General features: G+C 36.8%; 1 protein-coding gene across 4 annotated transcripts in view; it reads left to right on the top strand.

Moving 5' to 3' along the window:
- LOC128855247 (oxysterol-binding protein-related protein 8) overlaps positions 1-23577 on the top strand; it is a 110084-nt gene that overhangs the window by 62773 nt on the left and 23734 nt on the right. For all 4 annotated transcript variants that reach the window (XM_054089975.1, XM_054089974.1, XM_054089976.1 and 1 more), the window contains 3 exons: positions 9635-9781; positions 18702-18933; positions 20679-20912. In XM_054089975.1, coding sequence (XP_053945950.1) covers positions 9635-9781; positions 18702-18933; positions 20679-20912 — 613 coding nt within the window. The remainder of the gene's footprint in view (positions 1-9634; positions 9782-18701; positions 18934-20678; positions 20913-23577) is intronic.

Genomic DNA, 23577 nt, shown 5'->3' with positions numbered 1-23577 from the left:
TACTCCGGCAGCCAGGCGGCATTTAAAGTTTTGGGCGTTCGAAATTAGTCAGGGAATGCCTGACTTCTCTCCCGACTGTATTCGAATCTTTCGATATTAGGCTCATTTGGGTCCTCGGTCACAGTGACATGGGACGGGAAACTAATTGCTGGGCTGTTGAGCTGTCCAGACAGTGGACGCTTGTGACGCTTTCATCGCAAAATTAGAGGATTGGGGTTCCCTTGAGATTCTGTGGTCTGCTCCTGGAAAGATGGGCCTCGCGTCAACTCAGTGAGCGCTGTGTTAGTGCGTAGGCGTGCGAAGTCGCAAGCTCTTTCTGGCCACGATAGATCGGGGGCGCTCGAGGAAACTTCTGCGGCTAACAAAACCACAGTTCTCAAATTTTTTGGGTATCCTTACCGGGCATAGCTCGTTAGGTGTCCATGCGGTGAAACGTGAGATTGCCTTAAGTCCTTTCGGCAGAAGCTATTTGGAGGACGAGGTGGAATCATCTCAGCACCGTCTCCTCAGCTGCACTGCTCTCGTCGGGCTAAAATTCAGATATCTAGGCTCTCACTTTTTTGCTACACCTGCGGATATGGCAGGTTTAAACATTACGTTCCTGCTGACTCGTTCCAAGAGAGTTGAATTTCTTTCAAAAAATTCATCGAAGAAGAGGCTGAAGACAACCTTGAGCAAGTGAATTCGGACCCAACGTTTATCCAGTGCATCATAACAGATGATGGGACGTGGGTATATGAGTTTGACATGCAAACCAGTCAACAGGCGGCTGAATGGCGCTATCCACGTGGGCCGAAACCCAAAAAACTACGTCAAAGTCGGTCAAAAGTGAAAGTCATGCTACTCGTTTTCTTTGGTTATCATGGCGTTGTGCACTCGGAATTCGTTCCAAATGGTTCTACGGTAAATAAAGAATATTATTTGGAAGTTATGCGACGTTTGAGAGAGAATGTGCGTAGGAAACGGACCAATTTGTGGAAAGAAACTCATGGATCTTGCACCATGATAACGCACCTTCTCACAAGGCTCATATTGTGAACACTTTTTCGACCAAAAACTCGACAAATGTCATCGAACATCCACCGTATTCACCGGATTTAGCCCCCTGTGACTTTTTCCTTTTCCCAAACTTAAATTGCCACTCCCCGGGCGTCGTTTTGAGTCGATAGCCAGTCGATAGTCGAGGCCATTAAGGAGAATTCACTGAAGGAGCTGAAGAAGATCTCTTTAAACGCGTTAACAAGGTGCTTTGATGACTGGACTAATCGTTGGCATATGTGTATTGCTTTGAATGGAGCCTATTTTGAAGGCGACAAAATACATTTTGATAATTATACAATTATTTTGCGTTTTATTGAATATTTCCCGGTACTTTTTTGACAGAACGTATACACATAACACGTAGCATAAGGCCGCTGAATCAGTGGTTGATTGCTTTTTTGCATACAGCGCCCTTTTCTGCTATTTTAGTAAGGTAAAAAACAAAATTCAAAACTTAAATTACAAGTGAAAAATTTATAATTTTCAACAACACGTCGTAAACTGACAATTCAGCACATTGTCAGTGGTTTGAATGCGGAAATTCTGATTATTTTTGTGAACAATTTTAGCCGCGGTGTAAACAACGTCGCGTTATAAATCGAGTTTAAAACGGTTTTACAACTCAGTCAATAAACCGGTCAATAGAAAAACATTTTTTGTGGTTCAATAAACTTCAGGAATTATATAAGAAGCGTACTAGACTTGACAGAGAATATATAGAAAATTAGAAATAATTATATTTAACATGTCTGTTTTTTGGATATTATTTATGCATTTACAGAGCTGCGATTGCTTCATATCGTAATGTACGCTCATATCATTTTTTTGTATGTTTGGTCAAGCGCTTCCTCCGGTTTGTTGTGAGCATTTTGATGGTGTGCCTCGCTACCTCCGAACGGCAGATATTTTTTATGAGGAGTTGTTTCATATGAGAAATATGGTCGGAGGTTTGCCATTGCCTGCCGAGGGGAGACCGCTGTTAGAAAAAACTTGTTTTAATATTTCGAAGTTTCGTGTCCACAGCGGATTTCGAATCGGTGCCCAATCGATTCGGCTACCGTTGTCCGCCGTACTTAGTTTTCTTTGTTTTCCAAGCTCAAATTTCTATTTTAATGACTGGTTTTGTTTTGACAGCTGTCTGAGTTCGATAACGTTCTTTTGACAGATGTTAGATAGAAAATATACAATCTACTAAAATAGCATCGCTATGATTCGGATTTATAAAAAATACATTTCTCAAAATTGCAAATCTTTTTAAGTGCGGCGGGCATTAATAAAGAAAAATACCACAAACGATTTGTTGTCCGCATTCGAACAAAAGGTTGACAATACGGTGAAGTTTCTATTTTCCTATTAAGTTACTAAAGAGTTTCCCAATAAGAGGTGTTATTTTGATATTCATAGAAAAATACTACTTTTTAATATAAATGATCGGATGTTTATTTCATTATAAAGAGGAAGGTATGCCGTTAAAAATAGAAAATAACATCAGGCAAATGACCATCACGACCACGCTTACAGGACAATATCTTTTTTATGAAATTTTTCATAACCGAATTGCTGCCCTATGTCCTCGATAGCCTCACGAATTCCATCTTTGAGGTATTGAATCGGCCCTGGGCTGTTGGCGTAGACCTTCTCTTTCACGTGGACCCAAAGAAAAAAGTCTCAAGGTGTTAAATCACAACATCTCGGTGGCCAATTGTGATCACCTCTTCGAGAGATAACACGGTCCGGAAACTTTTCGCGTAAAAGATCAATGCGATATTTGCTATACAAAAAACTAAATTTTCGTTCGCATTTAATTGCTATTCGCATCGCATTGCAGAGATAATGAATTTTCATTCAAAATGTTTCCATCTAATTTAAATAAAAAAATGAACTCAAATATGAAGGACCCTGTATGTACTTATACATACGTATGTTTTCTTATGCACTGGCTGCAACTGATATTTTAGAGGCTAGCTTCGCATTTTAGTGAGTATAAAATACACATTTTATGGTTCTACAGACTATAGTCCGATGAAACGGGAAGCGACCCATTGTTGTATTTAAGCACGTACATTCGTATATTTTCGTTGATTCATTTCGGTGCTAAAGATCTAATAATTTATAATTATTTAAGTCACGTCTAATTTTTTTCAGCTTATTAGCTCCCATGAAAAGTCTTCAAATAAACATTTGCGAATTAGTAAACGCAAAGTACACCTGTGCTTAAAATAATAGGAGCGTAACGAATTACCAATATTTTTTTTTATGTTTTTATAAAAGTATAATACATTTTATGAGAAAAATTATATAATTCAAAGCTTCAAACTCAAATAAATTTAACAGATTTCAGAAAATTGTCATCAAACTTTTAAAATTTTTAAACCTTCTAAGTATGTAGTTTTATAACCCATTCAACTTTATTATTATAAAGTGTAACCCGGAAGTCGCTCAAAAATTGCGTTTATTTTTCAGAAGTTTTTTCCATATAACGCAAAAGCGTAGAAGTCCTTTATATGGAAGGAAATGTTTAACGTGTCAGTGAAAAAAAAAGAAATGTCCAAAATCAACAAAAATTTTTAGCCACGTGAAATTTGCGCTTTGTTATACTGGTATTTAATCGGTTATAAAGTTGCATACCCAGAATTTTTCTAAACATTTTGAATAAACAGTTGGAAATTTTGGTGTATATTTTGAGATTTGTTAAATTTTTGAACAAAGTTTAGAGCTTTAAATTATATGTTTTTCGTTGTAGAACGCACAATAATTGTATAAAAACATAAAAAAGTCGTATACAAATACAAACAAAAAAATAGTTAAAAATCGGTTAATTCGTCATGCTCCTATTATTTTGAACACAGGTATAGATTATGCATATATGTGATAATGTATAGGTTTTCTATGATAAGAGAAATACGTGCGAAGATATGTATGTAATTAAATATGTTTCAATAAAAAAAAGTAGTGAGCTCAAATATACAGGGTTGTTGGTGGCAGTGCTTGCACGATTTAAATTTTGTGTGGGTGCATCTTAATCCTAGATGACACTTCTAATTTTTTCGTCCATTCGGCGACGCCTATTTTAATTTGATGTAAAATGCTTTTGATGTACTATATTATAAAATAAAATCGAATTTTCTCAGGCGCCTACTTAGTTGCTTTATTCTTCCTTTTTCCGGCCAACTTATACTTAAAAATTCGCAAAGTGCAAGCTAGGGTTAAGATCCAACTTGAAAATTGTCTGCAATGCTATTCTGGAAATACCCAATTGACCTGAACGACAGCGAGTTGAGACAGTTGTAACCTTTGCAACACTCTGCCGCACGACTTTCACGTTGTTTTCAGTGAGAATTTTTCGATGAGCGCCTTTTGCAGCACAGTCGGCCCAATGATGAGAGATTTACCAGGTTTGCACTTAAACTATGGTGAAAATTGTGAGAGGAATTTCGGCTGTCACGTCACTTGGGAGATTCTACACCATCATTTCACATGTACGAGTATTCACACACTCGTCCAATCAGTCGTTGTTCAGATAGCGACGAAGCAACATCAGCGAAGACTGTGTTGATTTTTTTTTTTCGTTTATTTCTAGCATAATCTTATTTGTCGACAGTCGAAATTTGCATAATCATTTCACACACTCGTCCAGTCAGTCGCTGTTCAGACGGCAACGAATTCTCTTTGGTTGATTTTTGTGTTGATATCACCAAAACAATCTCAGTATTTTTGTAAATACATCCCAAGTGACGTCGAGCCCATCAGCCGATTCTGTCAAATTCGGTCAGAGCCGAATAACAGTCTACTAAAGAGCACATTTAAAAATCTTTTCACCATGCAGTCGGGGGAACAGGCGTTCGTGGTGAACTGTATGTATCGACTCTAAAATTCCAAGAATTCAATCATAACCTGCAATAAGAAAAATTATATTATATTAGAAAATAAGAAAAGGTATTGGTTTTTACAATTGGATGGATTTATCAGGCCCTCCCCTGTATTAAGGGGTTATACGCAGTTATGAAGCAAATAAAAGACGGGTTGTCAAGGATTTATCCTGAAGAAACTTCAGAATATTTTAATTTGAAAATTTTTGGCGGTTATAAAAGCATCCTTCAAGAACGTAACAAAATTTTTTATTTATGAAAATGTTGATTATAGAGCGCGCTGTAGGCGATTTCTGGAACCTCCTTAAAAAAAGACGATTTACGGTGTACATCGTAACTCAGGATTGGATTATCTGAAATCAAAAAACCAAACAAATTTTGTTAATATATTAGATTATCTAGTAATTAATCGTTCGGCTAATCAAAATAGTGAATTTTCACAAAATGACAGCTTTTAAAAGAAATGATTTCGATTTTTACGTTAAAATTTGGCCGTAAATTGATTATAAAATGGAAAATAAGTATCAGATTTACAAAAGGAACGATTAATTACTAGATGATGCATCTTTAAAGATTGAGTTAAAACGGTTGACCGATCAAACAAGCCGTTTTCGAGATATCGTGTACACCGACTTGAAAAATGCCGTTTTGAAAAAAACACGTTTAAAGTTTCAATACCTACCTTAAAACGTACCGAGGCATCTCTACATATTTAGGTATAACTCCGAAAGTATTGCTTAGATCTACTTCAAATTTCGTGCGTATACTTTTGAATATATGTACATTACAAAAATGCAATAAAAAAATCGATTTTTTTTGAAAGTCATAACTGCGTATAACCCCTTAAAAGGCGGCCGCCGTAGCCGAATGGGTTATGGGCATGAAACACCAAAATAATAGAAAAAGAGTTTTCTAATAGCGGTCGCCCCTCGGCAGGCAATGGCAGATCTCCGAGTGCATTTCTGCCATGAAAAAGCTCCTCATAAAAAATATCTGCCGTTCGGAGTCGGCTTGAAACTGTAGGCCCCCTCCATTTGTGGAACAACATCAAGACGCACACCTCAAATAGGAGGAGGAGCTCGGCCAAACACCTAAAAAGGGTGTAAGCGTCATTTATATATTTTTATATGTATTAAAAGGCCAAATCTAAAGAAATAATTTCTATAAAACTTAATGTTCTAAATGTTGAAATATAAAATAAAAATAATAAATAAGAACCTTGAGCTCCTCATCAATAAATAATTGGCATAAGGGTTATTCGCACTCATTTCGTTGCTTTTAGTTGGTATTTGATAGTGTTTTTACGAATTTTGTTTTAGCGAACGTTCACTAAGCCTGACAATTGATGTCACGCCCATAGGCAGCTACACATTTTTCGCACTTCCGCGCTTTGATCCGCACGGCCACCAAATATGCATACGTGATATAAATAATTGAAAATTTTAATAAAATATACTTATTCGGCTGCGCTATGTTTTTTGCTAAAAAATTAAAAATTAATGAATATCAAACAAAAAAAGCGCTACACGATAATTTTTCATTCAGTCAAGATGCTTGAAAAAACAAAAAATACCGAATAATGTGTAATAAAGCAAGTAACGTGTGCCACTCTAAATACAGCTAACATATTTTTTACCTTATCTCAATACAGAAAAGTTAGGAAAATACTGAAGTTTATAGCTCTTTAGTGCGAATACATTTCTTTGCATATATTTTCGCTTACTTATCACCATTCTATATTTTCATTACGAATATTTTGCAATTTTCGCTGTACTGACCACAATAGTACCACAAGGCTCTTTAAAACTGTTTGATATTATCCCAATCGGCTTTCCCCGATTAATCAGAAACTCACAATCGAATTTCGCTCGAAGCTTGTATCAGACTATATCTTCTTCTTAATTGGCGGGATAATCGCTTACGCTATTTTGGCCGAGTTTAACACAGCGCGCCAGTCATTGCTTTCACGAGCTAACCGGCGCCAGTTGGATACACCGGGTGAAGTCAAATCCTTTTCAACCTGATCTTTCCAACGCAGAGGAGATTTTCCTCTTCCTCTGCTACCAGCAGCTGGATGAGGTCATCGAATACTTTCAGAGCCGGAGCCTTTGTATCCACTCGAACGACATGACCCAGCCAACGTAGCCGCTGGTTCTTTATTCGCTGCGCTATGTCTATGTCGTCGTAAAGCTCATACAGCTCATCGTTCCATCGCCTGCGATATTCGCCATCGCCAACGTGCAAAGGTTCAATATTCTTCCGCAGAATCTTTCCCTCAAACACTCCAAGTGACGCTTCATTGGATGTTGTCATCGTCCAAGCTTCTGCGCCACACGTTAGGACGGGCATGGTTCCTAGATAAACAAAGTCTCTTACAACCTCGAAATCAAAACTGTATTGGTGTGTGTCGATTGTCCTTTCATGCTTAATAGCTCTGTCGGCAGACCGTCGATTTCCGCCGCTTTGTTGTCCTCGTCAACGATTGGGGTATTGGGATCTTCACATTCTCTGTGACATGCGCAGCTGTCACTATCCAACAAGTTCGAGAAGTGTTCCCTCCATAATTTAAGTACGCTTTGGATGTCAGTCACCAGATCGCCGTCTTTGTTCATACAGAAAAATGCCCCGGTCTTAAAATCTTCTATAAGCCGCCGAATTTTCTGGTAGAATTTTCCGGCATTATTCCTATTGGCCAGCATCTCGAATGCTTCGCACTCACGTATTTCGGTCTCTTGTTTTTTCTTCCTGCTAATAAGTCCCTCTTCCTTCCTTAGCTCCCGGTAGCGATCCCACATGGCTTGCTTTGCGCTCGATCGCAGCGTGGCTCTATAGGCAGCATCCGACTATATACCAATTGAAATTTTCACCAGACTAGAATTACTCTCACGATTGTCGCAATCTTGTAATCTATCTTCTTGGGAAAAAGCCATACGGGGCTATATCAAGTGAATACACGACTTGGTTGCTTTTCTTCAATTCCGGCCTCTTTTGACGAACATTTTCTCTCAGTATGCTTAGAAAGAATTCGGAATGGCCTACACCACGACTGCCGAAAGAAAATATCCAATAAGGAACCTATTTACACGATGACTTTTCACCCTGGTCTTTCGAGCTTGGTGACAAAAAGAGTCAACGGAATAAACATGCACGCACGGTCAGCGAAATCGAGTTTTTTTTTTGACATTTCGCTTTCAGCGTGTTCACATTTTCGTATTTCTATTAAAGGGCGCTTCGGGCTCGCGCTCAACGACCGAATAACCAAAGAAAATTATCCGCTTAAACGCTAAAAATACGCTAGGAGAAGATTTTCGAAAACTTCTTTAGAAGAGAATGTGCAAAAAACCCATGGTGAAAATTCATCGTGTAAATTGGCGCCAGTTTCTCAGACGAGCCAGAGTGTGAAAATAATTTTGATTTTTATTATTAAGTTCGGTTCGGTTAAAGTACAAATTCCGGGTAATTTTTAAACAAAAGTTCTGTGCGCGTTATTTAATTACGAATGTGGATGCCTTCTTAGGAGCAAATCTAAAAAAGCACTTTATGAAAAAAAAAAAAAATGCAGCATAAAACTAATAATAGTTCCCTCTTAAACTTGACTGTTTACTAATCAATTATAATTTATTTAGCTCAAGCTACTCCATTATAGATATATAGCTTAGTGAATTTTAGAGCGCTCGACTCCCCATAAAACCATTAAGGGGTCAGTCTACTTTGGAGACTCGAAAAAAAGGCTATATTCGTGATTTTTTTTTTTAAAAAACTATAAATGATAGTAATATAAAATTTGTTTGATTTATTAAATAAAGTCTTAAAATTCAGAAATAAATTTTTTTTTATTCAATTTTATAGTATTTTTAGTAAAAAAATAGCAGTGAAGCGTAACGTCTCAAACATGGGTTGGTGAGGCAGCTCCATCAGAACTCAAGAACGGCTTGTCTGAAACAAAAAAATCAAAATGTTTCAGATTCAGTAAGATACTGGCTACAAAATGACCCTCGGATATTAGGTTTTAATGAAGACAAAAAAAATGGCTGATAAAAATGGAAAATTTTTGATAGAACGGTTTTTTTTTCGCATATTTAAAAAAAATATATAGTAAAAATTTAAAATTTCAAAACCCCCGAGCGTCAATTTGGTGCAAATTATGTCTAGAATAGGTGATCCAAATTTTATGAAAATCGGTTGATTAGTTTTTGAGATACAGTGGAGCTAGATTTTGAAAACGTTGTTTTCAGAAAAACGCGTTTAAAGTTCATCGATGCACGCTATACGCGCAGGTAGACGAAATAAGGTACTGATGTTCAGGTAAAAAAAAAATAGTTAGAGTGCTCGGATTTTCTTAAAATTTTTACACAATATTTCTGGATATATATACTTTCAAATTATGAAAAAAAAAAAAAAATGAAAAATTTTAAAGTGACAAAGTAGACTAACCCCTTAATTAGGTTTTAGATGATATTTTTGCTATATATTTTATTCAACTACTCTAGAAAGGGAGTGGTACATCGCCTTTTTATTTGTATTTTTTCCATCTTACTTGTGTTTGAATTAATTCGTTCTATGTAAGAGGTGTATAGAGGTTGTACGTGTTGTATAACGAAAAATATAGCAGAAAATTGTATATTTTACATTTTACTTTTACTTTTTATTTTATATTTTCTTACATAAATATTCCGTTAGAAATTACAATACTTTTCTAATTCTCGTTCTTTTCAATATTTCAGAGTACGGGTGATCCTTCAAAACTCAATCGCAAGGAGTCCTACAAAGCGCAACGTAAAAATTATCGACGCGAAAAGAAACGTGTTGCTTCAGAATTGTTGAATTCGCTGCAGGATCCCACAGTAGTGGTGTTGGCAGATTGGCTCAAGGTAATTACTTAATTACAACACGAAATGTTGCATGCGCATTCTGGCAGGGGAATTGTAAATCGATATTGGCTAGGCGTTCCGGCAAAGCTTTCGAACCGTTTGCTGTTTGCTGTTTACTGTTTTCCTTTCTCTTGTTTTGTTATTACTGCTGGTATTATATTACATATACATATATAAACCTATGTTGAGAGTGAGGAGAGGCAAAATAATATACCCCCATGCGGAAGCGTTACTAATATTTTAAGCTGTAGAAAGAAAAATTATCAGTCATAACTTACCTTCGGAATTAGTGTACATTTTTTTTTATCGCTTACTACTATCAGTCATATGCTGAATGAACTGATAACATTGATGACATGGACTATTATCCCCTGGCGTCACAAAATGAAGTCTACGTCGCTGTAGGCTATCAGAATTCAGTTTTATAGGCCACATATATTTGGAAAAAAGTAGTGTAAGTAGGTAATCCCATTTAAGTGGCTTTGTTTGCCATGGCTATGGACGCGGTATATATATTTTACATATTTCTATGAATATATGAGTGTGTACGTAGGCTTGTAAGTATGTATACCTAACCAAATACTATACATACCTTTTAATATATGTAATTATTTATGGTGAAGGTGAAGTCCAAAATAAACAAGACGATGCGTTTGTTTGATGGCGCCATGTTTGTAATGAGTCAGTGCGTTGGAAGTTACATCCCTAGCTGACTTCCAGTGAAAGCCTGGTGACATTCGTTTCAGTGAAAGCGAAGTTATTGCGTCTAAAGTGGCAGTGTATTTGTGTCAACGGTACAAAAATGAGTGTCAACGGTACAAAAATGAGTTTCGCAATGAGCAAAGATATTGTTTTAAAATCGGTAAAACGTTTACCGAAACATTTGAATTGATGAACAAAGTTTATGGCGATGATTATCTAACTTATGCCAGAATTCTTGGTGGTTTACACGTCTCAGAGATGGTTGTGACGACATAAATGACAATGAACATATGGGCCGCCTCAAATCAGTAATCACCGAAAACTCCATCAAAATTGTTTGTAAATTTATCAAAAAATTAACCGAAATCATCGTTGAAATTCATGTGATTGGAGTTGAATATTTCCAAAACATCCATTTATCGCATTTTAACTGATCATTTGGGCTTACAAAAGTTCTGCGCACGTTTCATTCTGTACAACTTAATTGAGGACCAAAAATTGCTCAGAATTCAACATTCGAAAGACCTCATTAAAGAGACGAGAAAATATGAGAACTACCTTTAAAACATTGTAGCTGGTGATGAAAGGTGGTGTTTCCAACATGAACCTGAAAATAAGCGCCAAAGTGCCGAGTGGAAGGTCCCTGACGTGCCACGACTCAAAAAATTGCGTTTGGAGAAGTCAAAAATTAAGTCGATGCTCATTTGTTTTTACGATTCCAAGGGGATTGTCCACAAGGAGTTCATGCCAACGGGCCAAAACGTCAATGCAATTTTCTGACTTGACTTTTGAAGCGTTTGTTGCATCGCATTCGTCGAATCCGCTCTGAATACCGCGAAGGAGGAAGCTGGCGCTTAGCGCTTGATAATGCACGATCTCATCGATTCACTCTTCTGACTGATTTTGGGTCTGATATGGCTCCCTGTAACTTCTACTTATTCGGAAAATTGCATTTGGTCATGAAAGGAAAACGTTTTGCGTCCGTAGAGGCCACCCAAAAGGGTAGTACCGACACCCTATAGGACATTCCGGATTCCGGTCAATGACCTGAAACACTCTTTAGAAAAGCTTTTAGATCGCGCAGAACTGTGTATCAAAACCAGGGGGGACTATTTTGAATAATATAAACTCGAAGTTATCAGAACAAAGCTCCTGTCGTTTCTATTTTAGGAATAGAAAACGCTATCAATGCATGCTGATTGTGTATTATATTTTTTGATATTATGTAACGGGTGATTTTTTTTAGATGTACAGTCCTGTGCAAAAAAAACCGGACAGTCTGAAAACTCCATTTTTTGAAGTAGTATGGATTTTATCAAATATGTTTGAATGTGGTTATATTCCATTGTGTTTTTAATACAAAAGTATGAAATAAAATCAATAAATTTCATACGTGTTTTTAATATTTTCATACTTTATTTGTTTTAGCATAGTCAATAGCAAATGTTTTATTATTAGTTTATCCTTATTGTATAATCTTACAGCTAATTAATTCAAAACAAAATTTATTATTTCATTATAAATGTTATAATTTGAAGTTTTAATACTTGGTCGCACCGCCTTTCGCCTTAATTACCGCTTTAATACGTCTCGGCATTGATGTAACTAGGGTTTACAACAATTCCTCCGAAATATCGTTGTGCCAAGTGTCCATTATAATGTTATCCAGGTCAGTTTTGTTCTTCGGTTTTTTTTCAGCTGCCTGCTTCTTTACAATGGCCCAGAGGTTCTCAATTGGGTTTAGGTCGGTACTGTTACCCGGCCATTCCAATTGAACAATTCCGTTTTTTCCCATAAATTCTTTTACCTGCAACAAATAAGGAATAAATCATTGGTTTTTTGATCCGACATTTAAACAAAACACTCGGGAGATTTAACAAAAATCATAACTTACTTTGTGAGATCGGTGGCATGGCGCAGAATCATCCTGAAATATAACGTCCGTTCTTAGAGAATACTGCTCCTCAATGACAGGTATTAAATGCCTATTTAAAATTGAAATGTAAGCATCTCCGTTCACCCGACCATCAATAAGAGTCAGTGCTTTCGTTCCGTCATAGCTGAAGCAGCCCCATACCTTTCTACCAACTGACTGCCTTACAGTAGGCAGTATGCATCCAGTTTTATATCCTTCGCCAGATCTGCGCCTCACATGGTGGATACCATCCGATCCGAAGAGGTTAAACTTGGATTCATCCGAAAAAATCACATTCTTCCAGTGCTCGACAGTCCAGTTTTCATGAGTTTTGGCCCATCGGTATCGTTTTTGACGCATTTTTTCGTTCAAAAACGGCTTTTTTGCGGGATGTCTTCCTACAAAACCGGCATTTATCATTCTCCTACGCACAGTAGATGAATCTATTTCGACGCCAGTTGCATCCAAGAACTCCTTCCTGATGTCTGCCGAAGATTTGAAACGGTCCTGGATACACATCCGCTTAATCATCCGGTCTTCAGCAGGCGACGTCTTTTTTCGTCGTCCAGATCCTTTCTTTCGCTCCGTTGAAGCCGTTTCTGTAAATTTCTTTAAAAAATCGGCAAAAGATGATTTGCTGAAGCCTACTTTAGCAGCAATTTGACGGTACGGACAATTTTTGCTATTATAGTGCAATAATTTGCCCCTTAACGACAGCTCCCATTTGCTTCGATCTTGGCATATTTTTGATATTAACACTTGCCACGTATAAACTATTTCGCTTATTGGTTAAATTATGATACAAATTAATTCAAAACTGTTCTATTTATACACAAAAAAAGCTACTTACCGCCAAGAAGTTTTATACTCAAGCTATAGACATTTAAATAGGGTAAATTAGCTGTCCGGTTTTTTTTGCACAGGACTGTATATAATATACAATATAAGTAGAATCGACTGTCGTGGGAACGTTCCGTAACAATCATTGGCCATCGCTTTGTTTTCCATTTACAACTGTAAAAAGATAGACCTTAGTTCACGGAATTTATTGAAGCCAGTTTTCGTCAATCAGATTTCACTTTTAGACTATGGTGAAGTGTGTTTTTGTAATTAAATTTCTAGATGTATAGAAAAAAACTAATAATTTACAAAATCCCTGGTGAATCTGTTGATATTTTTTCTTCAAAGTGCTTTATGGGTAGAAATCTATCCAAAAGGTCGAAAACATATTTTTGTTTTAAAGAAATACCAAAAAAAATTGTTGTTTGAAGTAAAACAATAACGCTGACAAAGTGACAAAGAAAGTACCATACGACGTAATTAAATAAAATCAAATACAAAACGAAAGGTCATATCAGGGTTAAAGTGAGCAACAAACAATAAAAAAAGTAAAATTGTTAATTAGTTTGTTAGATCGACAGTAGTGAGTTATTTCGTGGAAGTATACATAGTACATACAGTACATCACATAAATAAGTTTCCAAATAGCAAAAGTAACTGAAGGACATGTAATAAAAGCATTACAAAAGTAAGTTGCCACTAACATTAATAGCCACAATGGCCCCCGTTCATGGAAGACATTTTAGCTAGCGTATTGACAAGCTTTTTGCATTCATCCGAAGCCACCTTATTCCAAGTTTCTTTAATTCGCTAATATTTCGAGGTGTTAATTTACGATAGGGGCAGTTTTAATATTGCCAAAGCGTTTTTAATAGGGGATAGATCTGAGGTTTTTCAGTGGTGAACAATGATTTGCCCAGGGTTGACCTTCTCTCCTTCCGTAGATCAGGGCATTCAGAGAGGAAGCGGAAGATAGTTTCCTTTTTCTCCGGTTACAACTGCGACAAGCCAAAATCGGCTGCTTGTTCTATATATGACAAAAGCCATTTATGACTGCCGTGAGTCTCCAATCGTCTGTCGTTTCATGTTTATCAATGTCGATGCATGTGGACCGTAACGTTCTGCTAACTTTGCATGTTTTCTGGTATCTCTATCTGCATTCCGCGATTTGTAGATACCTTAAAGAAATTGTATTCTTGATTACACCCAGTGGTGTGAATACCGATTCTGGAGGAATGTTATTCATGGCAGATCTCTCTCTTGTCAGTTAGTCCGCTTTTTCACCTCTTTCAATTTTCCGATGTCCCGGGAGCCAGACTAAGGTAATGTTATGGTTTTCACTCAAGGTGGTTTCAACTTTGTTCCACCAGTTGAGAGGTTGTAGCCGAATCCAGCGCAAGGACTACAACTTGGCTATCCGAAAGAAAAGCGATATTGCTTTTCAAAGAGAAATCTGCGTTTAGTAGCCTTCAAGTTTTCCCAATTGCCAGTACTTCCGCCTGGAACATATTGGACTATGAAAACATATACCTCTTCCAACAGCACAAGCCATTTTGGAGCCATCTGTGTAGACTGTAGTGACGAAGTTGTTAAGTGAGAATCTTTTCTTAATAGGGCTTAGGCGTGAATGGTTCTTGTACACTCGAAGGACTTTCCTAATAGCCGTATGCGTTTTATTTTCGAAATATATGCAATTATTTCGTTTTAATCGACATGTTTGTGCATTTTTTTTATAGCCTTGCGTGCCTCCAGTGCTAATTGCTTAAATTTTCCCATCGGAGTATATCAGAAAGTAAAAATATAACTTGTTTTCATATTCTTAATAAAATCTGATATTTTGGAATGAGTCCCTTTTCGGTGCTGCTACTAACACAGTTTTATAACACCATTTGATCATCACTAAATAAATGGCTTGCAATAGAAAAACTAATAATATCTTTCCTGAGGAAACTGAATTTTGTAACGCCAGAAGCTGATCTGCTAACAATAAACGCGAAATATGTGAATAGAAAATAATATGATGACAGACAACCGTTACCAGGCAAACATAGTATAGCCAGCGTTGGTGGTGGTCGCGGAGGTGTTGTCTGCGTGACACTGCCCGGACCCAATTAGAGCAAAAGATGATATTTTGATACACCACTGGATTTGACTATGAATCTGCCTATGTTGCCTATTTTCTTTTCTGCAATTTCTTTCAAGGTAACCATCGGGAATTCCCCCAGCGTTCTATGTCGTAGAGCTTCCAGACTTAGGCGCATAGATAGTGTTAGACTGCTTCCTTAGATTCTTCTTAATTCCAGCTTCTGTATCTATCGTTGTACGGCTACCCCATCTGCCTGGCAGGGTCTCCCAAAGTCCAGTGGCCGATTATTTCTGACGTAATTCTGAATATGTCTGCTCGTGGCTCTCTTAACAACTCGTCAGTTCTGGATTAGTTCAAGTTGGGCCGCGTTTGTTTAGTTATTTTGCAGATATCCGTGTTACTCCATCTGTCAACGGCCTGTTTCTGGAATAGTGAGCAGATCTCCCTTTTGCGCACTCCTTAGGGACCGCTTTGGTTCGTTGTAGGATGCTCACTGTCCTACCAGTTCATCAGCTTTCATAGCTAGCGTTACTTATTAAAAAAAAAAACACTATTAAAAAGCACTCTTTTGTAACATTTCAAAAATTATAAACAAATATCAATATTGTGGAAACTTATTTTTGTTATATACTGTATCCACTTACACATGCCCTATGATTCTTCAATCGAGCCGCAGCAGCAACAATCTATAATTTCTATAGTAAATATTTTTTTTTTATTTTTAGTTTTCTGTTTATTGCTGTGTAGGAGTTTTTTTCTCTTTTATTGGTTGCCGTGCAAATTAAATTTTATTAGCTGATAAATACCAACTTTCCCAATATTAGTACACACGTACCTACATACACCAAATATTGCTAAATAATTTTAGATACAGTTATGCGTATATATGTAATTCGTAGCAATGGCCAGCAAATGTATCCGAATCCATAAAATACACATAAATTGGTAGACAGACTATGCGAATACATACCCGGTGTTGGGGGAAATTTTCAGGGTTATCTTGAAAGTAAAATATTGTGATTGCTTTTTCGGGACTCCTAAAGAATAATTAAATATACTAAATGAGCAGTAAAGTATTTTCAAAAAGTAATTATATACCGATTAGATTGACCAGATTAAACAGGCTCTTAAGGGGTAACACCACTGTAGAAATTTCAAAAAATTGAATTTTTTTTTATAAGCTTAACAAATTCTTTGAACCTTTTAAAATACAGAACAAAAAGTTTTATACGTTACCGAAGTTTATTTCATAAATATTTAGAGCTTTTTACCAAGCGTTAGTGACTGCTACCTAACGACTTCTCCAAATTTCCAAACTTTAAACGCGTTTTTCTCAAAACACGTTTTCTGAAATTGGCACGCAGCATAACTCAAACAATTTTTAATATTTTTAATCAGGTTTTTCACTACGTCTGTATAATAACCTTCTTAAGAGAAGAGCGTAGGGGTTTTTCGATAGAATAATTTAAACGATTGTTATAATTATTTAAGTGCCGTTTTTTTAGACCAAAATAGAGTTTTTTCCTTCAAATGCTTGCTAATTCCACAAAAATAAATATTTTTTAAATCCCTTACGTGTTTCTCTAGCTATTTTTATTTAGATTAAGAAAAAAAATGTTTCTTTGTTCCAGATTAAAATTTGCACCCTCTGTGCTGCGTGCCGCGGAGCTCCTTCAAGAGAAACCACATTACAAAAATGTCTCCAATGCCGCCATTTTGTAAAATTTTTCGATCAAACTTTGTAGTTTTGTATTTTAGTACATAAGTAATAACTTCCAAAATCAGAGTGATTGTTTTCCCTTTCCTTCTATACAAAAAAATTCTTTAAAAATCGTGTTTATTTTACGCGTGTACAGTGGTGTTACCCCTTAAGATGGTCGCCCAACCCACCTTCCACAGGCTCTTCGACAGGCTAACATCCCGTCAAGAAGGAAGTGGCAAACTCAAACACCATGGGGAAGAGGGGCAATACATTTTTACAAGCTAGAAAATAAAGTAGTCTATGAAGTTTTTTTTGTTTTAAAGAATTAGGACTAAAACTATCTGTGCAACTTGAGGACCACAGTAGCGTCTACCAGGCAGATGTCTTATCCATAAAGGAGGTAACTGTGTAGGCCAGGAAGCCATCAAATGGAGCTAGTTATACTAAGATCAAAAGTTGTTTAGGAATGCCTGGCAGGTCTAAATGATATTAGCACCATCTTTAAGGTCAGTCTTAAATGGGTTCCGGGAGATAGATATATGGACGGGAATCGCAAGGCCGATGAGCTAGCTAGAAAGGGTGCTAATCACTGCTTTAAAACAGAGGCAATATTAGAATTCCTATGGCAAGTTGCAAATTAAGGATAGAAAATAATATTCTCCAGGAGGCCAAAAGGTCATCGACAGAAGAAAATACTTGTGTTGGAGCCAGGCAAATTCAGCTGCAAAATAGATAGGGAAAGGTCAAGAGAATTAGCCAACCTCTCAAATGAGAACATCTCGAAGGTCGTGGCTTGTGCCACCGGCCATTGGCTGTTAAGTAGGCACTTGTCTAGACGAGAAGTATTTCCTCAAGAATACTGCAGAAGTTGTAGAGGCGAGGAAGAGGAAGAAACAGTAGAACACTGCCACTGTAATTGTCCAGTCTTAGCTACGAGTAGAGCAAGGTTGTTAGGAAAATACCCTTTTGACTTTTACGGAACTAGCCGGTGTTGAGCTAAAACCTTCCCTACGCTTCATAAGAGCGTATAAATGGTTCCGTCATAAATAAATACTTAGGTTCCCGTGTTACACAGTGGTACCACAACGGACTTAACTAGTCTAAGTGAGTTGGCTATTCTAAACTGACTGCCACAAAAACCTAACCTAACGTAAGGAAGCCGAGATGGTCCTTTATAATATAGGAAAGAAGAAACCCAACTATTGCCGCTATTATCTTTGAACTAGGGTAGATTGTGGTACTGAGAAACCCAGCCAATTCTTTCTACAATAGTTTCTATTTTTTCCAGTTGCTCCTTGTAAAAGTTTTTTGGACATTCTTCGAAGTGCTAGACATTTGCGCAAAAATTTGTGAATGGAATTTGGCATTTCCCCTTACACATTGCAAAGAAATCATTTTGCTGAACTCGCAAACTGACGGCGACTTTACCATTCGTTTTTGAAAACTTTGTTAAATTCTTGGACTGTATAAAACTGTGAGGCTCTGCATTTGTAGCAAAAAATTATAAGGCAACGCTACAAAATAGAGGAGTAATTTGGCCTCTCACCTATCACAACTGGATGCGCTACACTGCTATTATAGTTTTTATTTTTATTTTTGTTTAAATGAGACAACTTGTACACAAAATTATCTAATTGAGTTTCTAATTGACACATTCTTCTCTGATAATTGATAGGTACGCGGCACGCTGAAGTCATGGACAAAGCTATGGTGTGTACTAAAGCCAGGTATGATGTTGCTCTACAAAAGTCCCAAGCTGAAGAGCAGTCATTGGGTCGGTACAATTGTGCTGACATCATGCCAAGTCATCGAGCGGCCGAGTAAGAAGGACGGATTCTGCTTTAAGCTTTTCCATCCATTGGATCAATCGATATGGGCACCACGCGGACCGGACAAGGAGACAATAGGTCAGAACAGTAATTAAAATATATTATTATTTTTATTTATTTATTAAATTATAATTAAAATTATAAAGTAACATATTTACAGCACTAGCTACCAGGGCTATCGGTTACAATTAAAATATAGAATTGTTACAAATGAGATAATTTAATATTAAGAAGAGAAGTAAAATATGTTAGCCCTCGTACAGAAATTAATTTTTTTTTAAACAAAAAAATCTTATTTTGATTAAATATGTATTATATTTTAAATAAGAGTTTAAGGGTAGTACGCGAATAGATGCAATACCTTAGAAAATCAATATTCTTCTGAAGTTTCGGCGTTAATGCGCCTAAAAACAATGCATCGATCAAATTAATTTCACTTTTGGTGAGGAAGCCAAACATTTTACTACTGCAGATCATCGTTCGCTCATTGACGGAATCCACGATGGTCATCTACAAACAACCATTTTGAATGAAAACATGGATCCGATGTCTGTACTAATAATAATGGAAGGTAAACATGTGACATACCGTGCGATAGATGCTAATTTAGACAATTATTCTTCGCAAGAAGCTCGCACAATTTGACTGGTGTAAACATACAAAAAGAATGCATTAATTGCTGTAAATACTTTCTAGTAGCGAATCACGCGCCATACCTCTGAGTCTGAAATAGAGCAACAATCTGCTGAATGGGCCTTCCAAGACGAGCCAAATCCAACAAAAGTTGTTCGCTAACGCCGCACTTCAAGATTGTTGTTGTTGTTTTTGTAGAAGCATAAATATTCCCCACACATGTACGGGGTATGGTGTTGGAGTGACAAGTCCTTGACCGGATAAAAATCCGCCTCATTCCGGTAACGTAGAGTCGACTGCCGCGGGATTTATGCCCTGTTCAAGTAATGTTTCTGTGCTATAACTGGCAACGGCACCGTTAGAGCAATTTCGAACTCTGCTGAAGTGAGTATTTGGCCGGATATAAATCCGCCTCATTCCGGTAACGTAGAACCGACAGTCGTGGAAACGGCCAATGCGATCTTCTCACACATCGGCTGCAGCAACGACCTATTTGATCTCTGCAAACATCGAATTGATAAGCCATATGCCGAACAACCACGATTTTCTAGAATTTAGGTACAAACAAAAAATAAATAAAAATATGCAATAACATAAATGAAAGTATAAAATAAATAAAGTATGAAAAAAAAATAAATAAAAAAAAAGTTGAGTGGTCAACGTTTTTCGACGTGTGAAGAACTACACCTCAATTGGAGTGAAAGAAATGCCACGCCAGTTGATTGGAGCGCGTGTTGTTGTATAGAATTTCATGGCGAATATTTGGAAAAACAATAAATTCAATTTCAATGCTAAAAAATCGGCTTCGAATTGTTAAGCGCAAAATAGTAAACCGAAAAATGCTTGGGCAACGTTTTTCGACGTCTAATGTCTAACGTCTATTTCTATGATACAACATCAGCTTCGAATCATTAAACGCAAAATATATGGATTTCCAAAAAATAATTCCTACTTTTATCGGCTACTGATATTTTCGAGTATTCATTTATCTGTACTATTTTCGACAACTCATAACTATACAGAGAGGGCTAAAATATTTACTAAGTACTGCTTCATATCTTTCACTTTACAATCGATTATTGGATTCTACTCTCAAATCCCAAATAATCGAACCAAATATTCGTTAAATTTTCTTTATTTGTTAATTTGCTATCAGAAAATTTATTAACATTTTTATTTTCGTTTTACAGGCGCAGTCGTTCAACCCTTACCAACCGCTTACCTGATATTTCGCGCACCCAGTCAGGCGGCTGGTAAATGTTGGATGGATGCACTGGAGCTCTCCTTGCGCTGTTCAGCTTTGTTGTTGCGTTCAAATAGCAGCATGGGCGCTGTGCAGGGCACCAGTGCCAACGACAGCGCGCAAATATCACACGAAACGCAGTGGTCGGAGGCCGATTATGAGAAGCATTTCAACGAACATGGTAAGTGTACAAGGATCATCTTTTTCAAACGGAATGTGCAATAAATTAGGCAATGAACAGTGCAGTATAAGAAAGTTACTAAATCCTACTGCTATGTTGTGCTACAAATACAATACCTTTTATGAAAAACAAAAAAACAAATTTTAAAATCAGTTAAAAAGTAAAGTAAGCGAATTGCAGTGCCTAACGGACTAGTTTGTGTGGGTATAGGGAACTAAAGGACATTTGATGAATGTTTTTAATATTTAAAAAATTATTATTTTGCTGGTCGCAAAAATTGTGAGTAAAATATAGAAGTGATCTTAAAAGTGACGGGTCCATACAAAAACATATTTATATCATGTGCTAAATCTGGTGAGGTCCTGGAAATTTAAGTAAATTGAGCTGCATCATTGTGTGATAGAGAAGACCAGCATTTCTGCATCAAGTTTTAAACAAGGGGTCAGTTGCCAGGAAGGGTCGACTGAATTGGTTTCAGAGGCTTCCCAACCGGTCATCGGCATCCGCCTGACTGTTGTTAAAGGGGAATTGCACAACTTATTTCACAGTAAATCGCAGTTCAGATGAAGCTCCATTCGGAGCTCCTTCGAGTGCTATTTCGAAAACCCTTTGGCCCCAGTAAAATAGACACCGAACTCAGAAAGCTCTGTCGACTCCTCGCCATTCCATTTCCATCCTCGTAGTTGTATTTATCAATCATTGGACGACGCGCACACACGTGGAAAACTAGGTTTACTATTTAACCCGCATTGCAGAAGCTGAGGGGACTTTTCAGAGAAGGGGAGTGTTGAGCACTTTCTCTGTAAATGTCTGGGATCGGCAGCTAGACGATTAAGATCAATGCGTGCTCCTTTCTTCGACAGCCTGAGGCAGTGCTCTAACCTAAATCCCATCAGAATTTACCGTTACATCAACAGCTCTGGTTGGCTGTGGATATCTGCCTGTTGGAGGTCTCATGACGGTATCAAAACGGCGCTTTAGTGCTACTTGGGGACTGCCGGTCTGGTACTTCAACCGTTTCACCTACCTACCTTACAAACAAAGTTCGATAACTGAAAATTTAGTTTCTGTAATGTAGGTAAAATATTTAATTTAAAAGAAAAATATAGATAGTATTTTTTCTTCTGCCACACACACGGGAAATATTGCAGAAGATTCGGCAAAATCAAGTATCAGAATTTCCGGTTCTTAGTTTTATCGCTCAAACAAAAAAAAGGTGAATTTGCAGTTGCTATTTCCGTGCAAGAAATTTGTTTTTTTTTTTTTTTCATTCCGTACTTCTAAGCATTTTCTTCTCTTTAAGATAAAATGGTTTGCTTTCCCTCTAAGTACACTAAAAATATTTAGTACAAAATTATATTCATAATTTATATTTTCATGGGATACTCCATTAGTTTCGAAGCATTTCGCCTTAACTACAAAATACATTTTTTTTAAATGCTCAGGAATCAGGCTCAGTCCGAATACTATAAAATTCTAATATTGTAAACGTACGGAATAATTTTGTTATTTATCTTTAAGAATATTACATCGAAGTGCTTTAGACCTCTTTTGTTTGGAAAACACATGCACAAGGTGGTACAAAATTAATAATCCTATTTTGCTTTTGATTAACTTTTTTACCACAATAAAAAAAATGTGTGTGATGGAAATCTTTATTTTGACCTTTACGTGCTCCATTACTTGTCTTGTCTGTTTGTATACTGCAGATGTCTAGTCCACAAGTATCAAATTTGATTGACGTACGACGCCTTTTGTAAAAATTATAAATCTTCCAATGTATGTATAATTGGCACGTACACCCTTTTTGGGTGTTTGGCCGAGCTCGTTCTCCTATTTGTGGTGTGCGTCTTGATGTTGCTCCATAAATAGAGGGTCCTACAGTTTCAAGCCGACTCCGAACTGCAGATATTTTTTTAGCTAAATCTTCCAATAGGGTGCGCCACCTTGTACATGTATGTATATTTATATGAAATATTGGTTTATATTTATCGCGAAGCGATTTCATCGCATTGAAATATTGAAGTGGAAGTTAGCAGCTGCTATCAACGGGTTATTAGCCATCAAATATTTTCAATCATTTTACCGAATCGCTTCTAAGGCGATGAACGAATTTTTTGCATTGCAGAAATTTTTATTTTTGGTTGGTTTTATTGCATTGTTTTGTTTTTTGGGGGGGTTTTTGGATATGTACGGATATATGTACGTATTAATTAAAGATATCCTAATAATCACACAGTTGTTGGGCTCACCTCAATACGAATACGACTGCTTTCCATTGTTATGGTTCCTGGCCATTAATTGCTTCATTCTTTTGTATCCGACCTGCAAAAAGAACATCCGAAATCGGTTATATTTTCATTTACTTACTTATTTCCAAACGCACGAAATTGAAAATCTTCAATTAAAATTTTAAAATCTCGTAAATTTTTCTTATTATTTTTTTTACGTATTGCATTTTTTCCTAAAATAATATAGTAAAAAATTAATCCGTATAGTAAGTGAAAATATTTGAAAAATCGGTGCAAAGTCAGAGAGATGGCACTATGAGGTTATGTTTAGTTGGTAGCAACTCTTGGAAGAACGCAGACCAAGTTTTATCCTGATCGGAGTATTTCTTTGTCTTTGGCATTCGTTTGAATCGAGGAAGTCGAGTGTTTTTCTT

This window comes from Anastrepha ludens, chromosome 2 (assembly GCF_028408465.1).
Source record: "Anastrepha ludens isolate Willacy chromosome 2, idAnaLude1.1, whole genome shotgun sequence".
In the NCBI taxonomy this organism is placed as follows: domain Eukaryota; kingdom Metazoa; phylum Arthropoda; class Insecta; order Diptera; family Tephritidae; genus Anastrepha; species Anastrepha ludens.
This window is presented reverse-complemented; position numbering and strand designations above follow the sequence as displayed.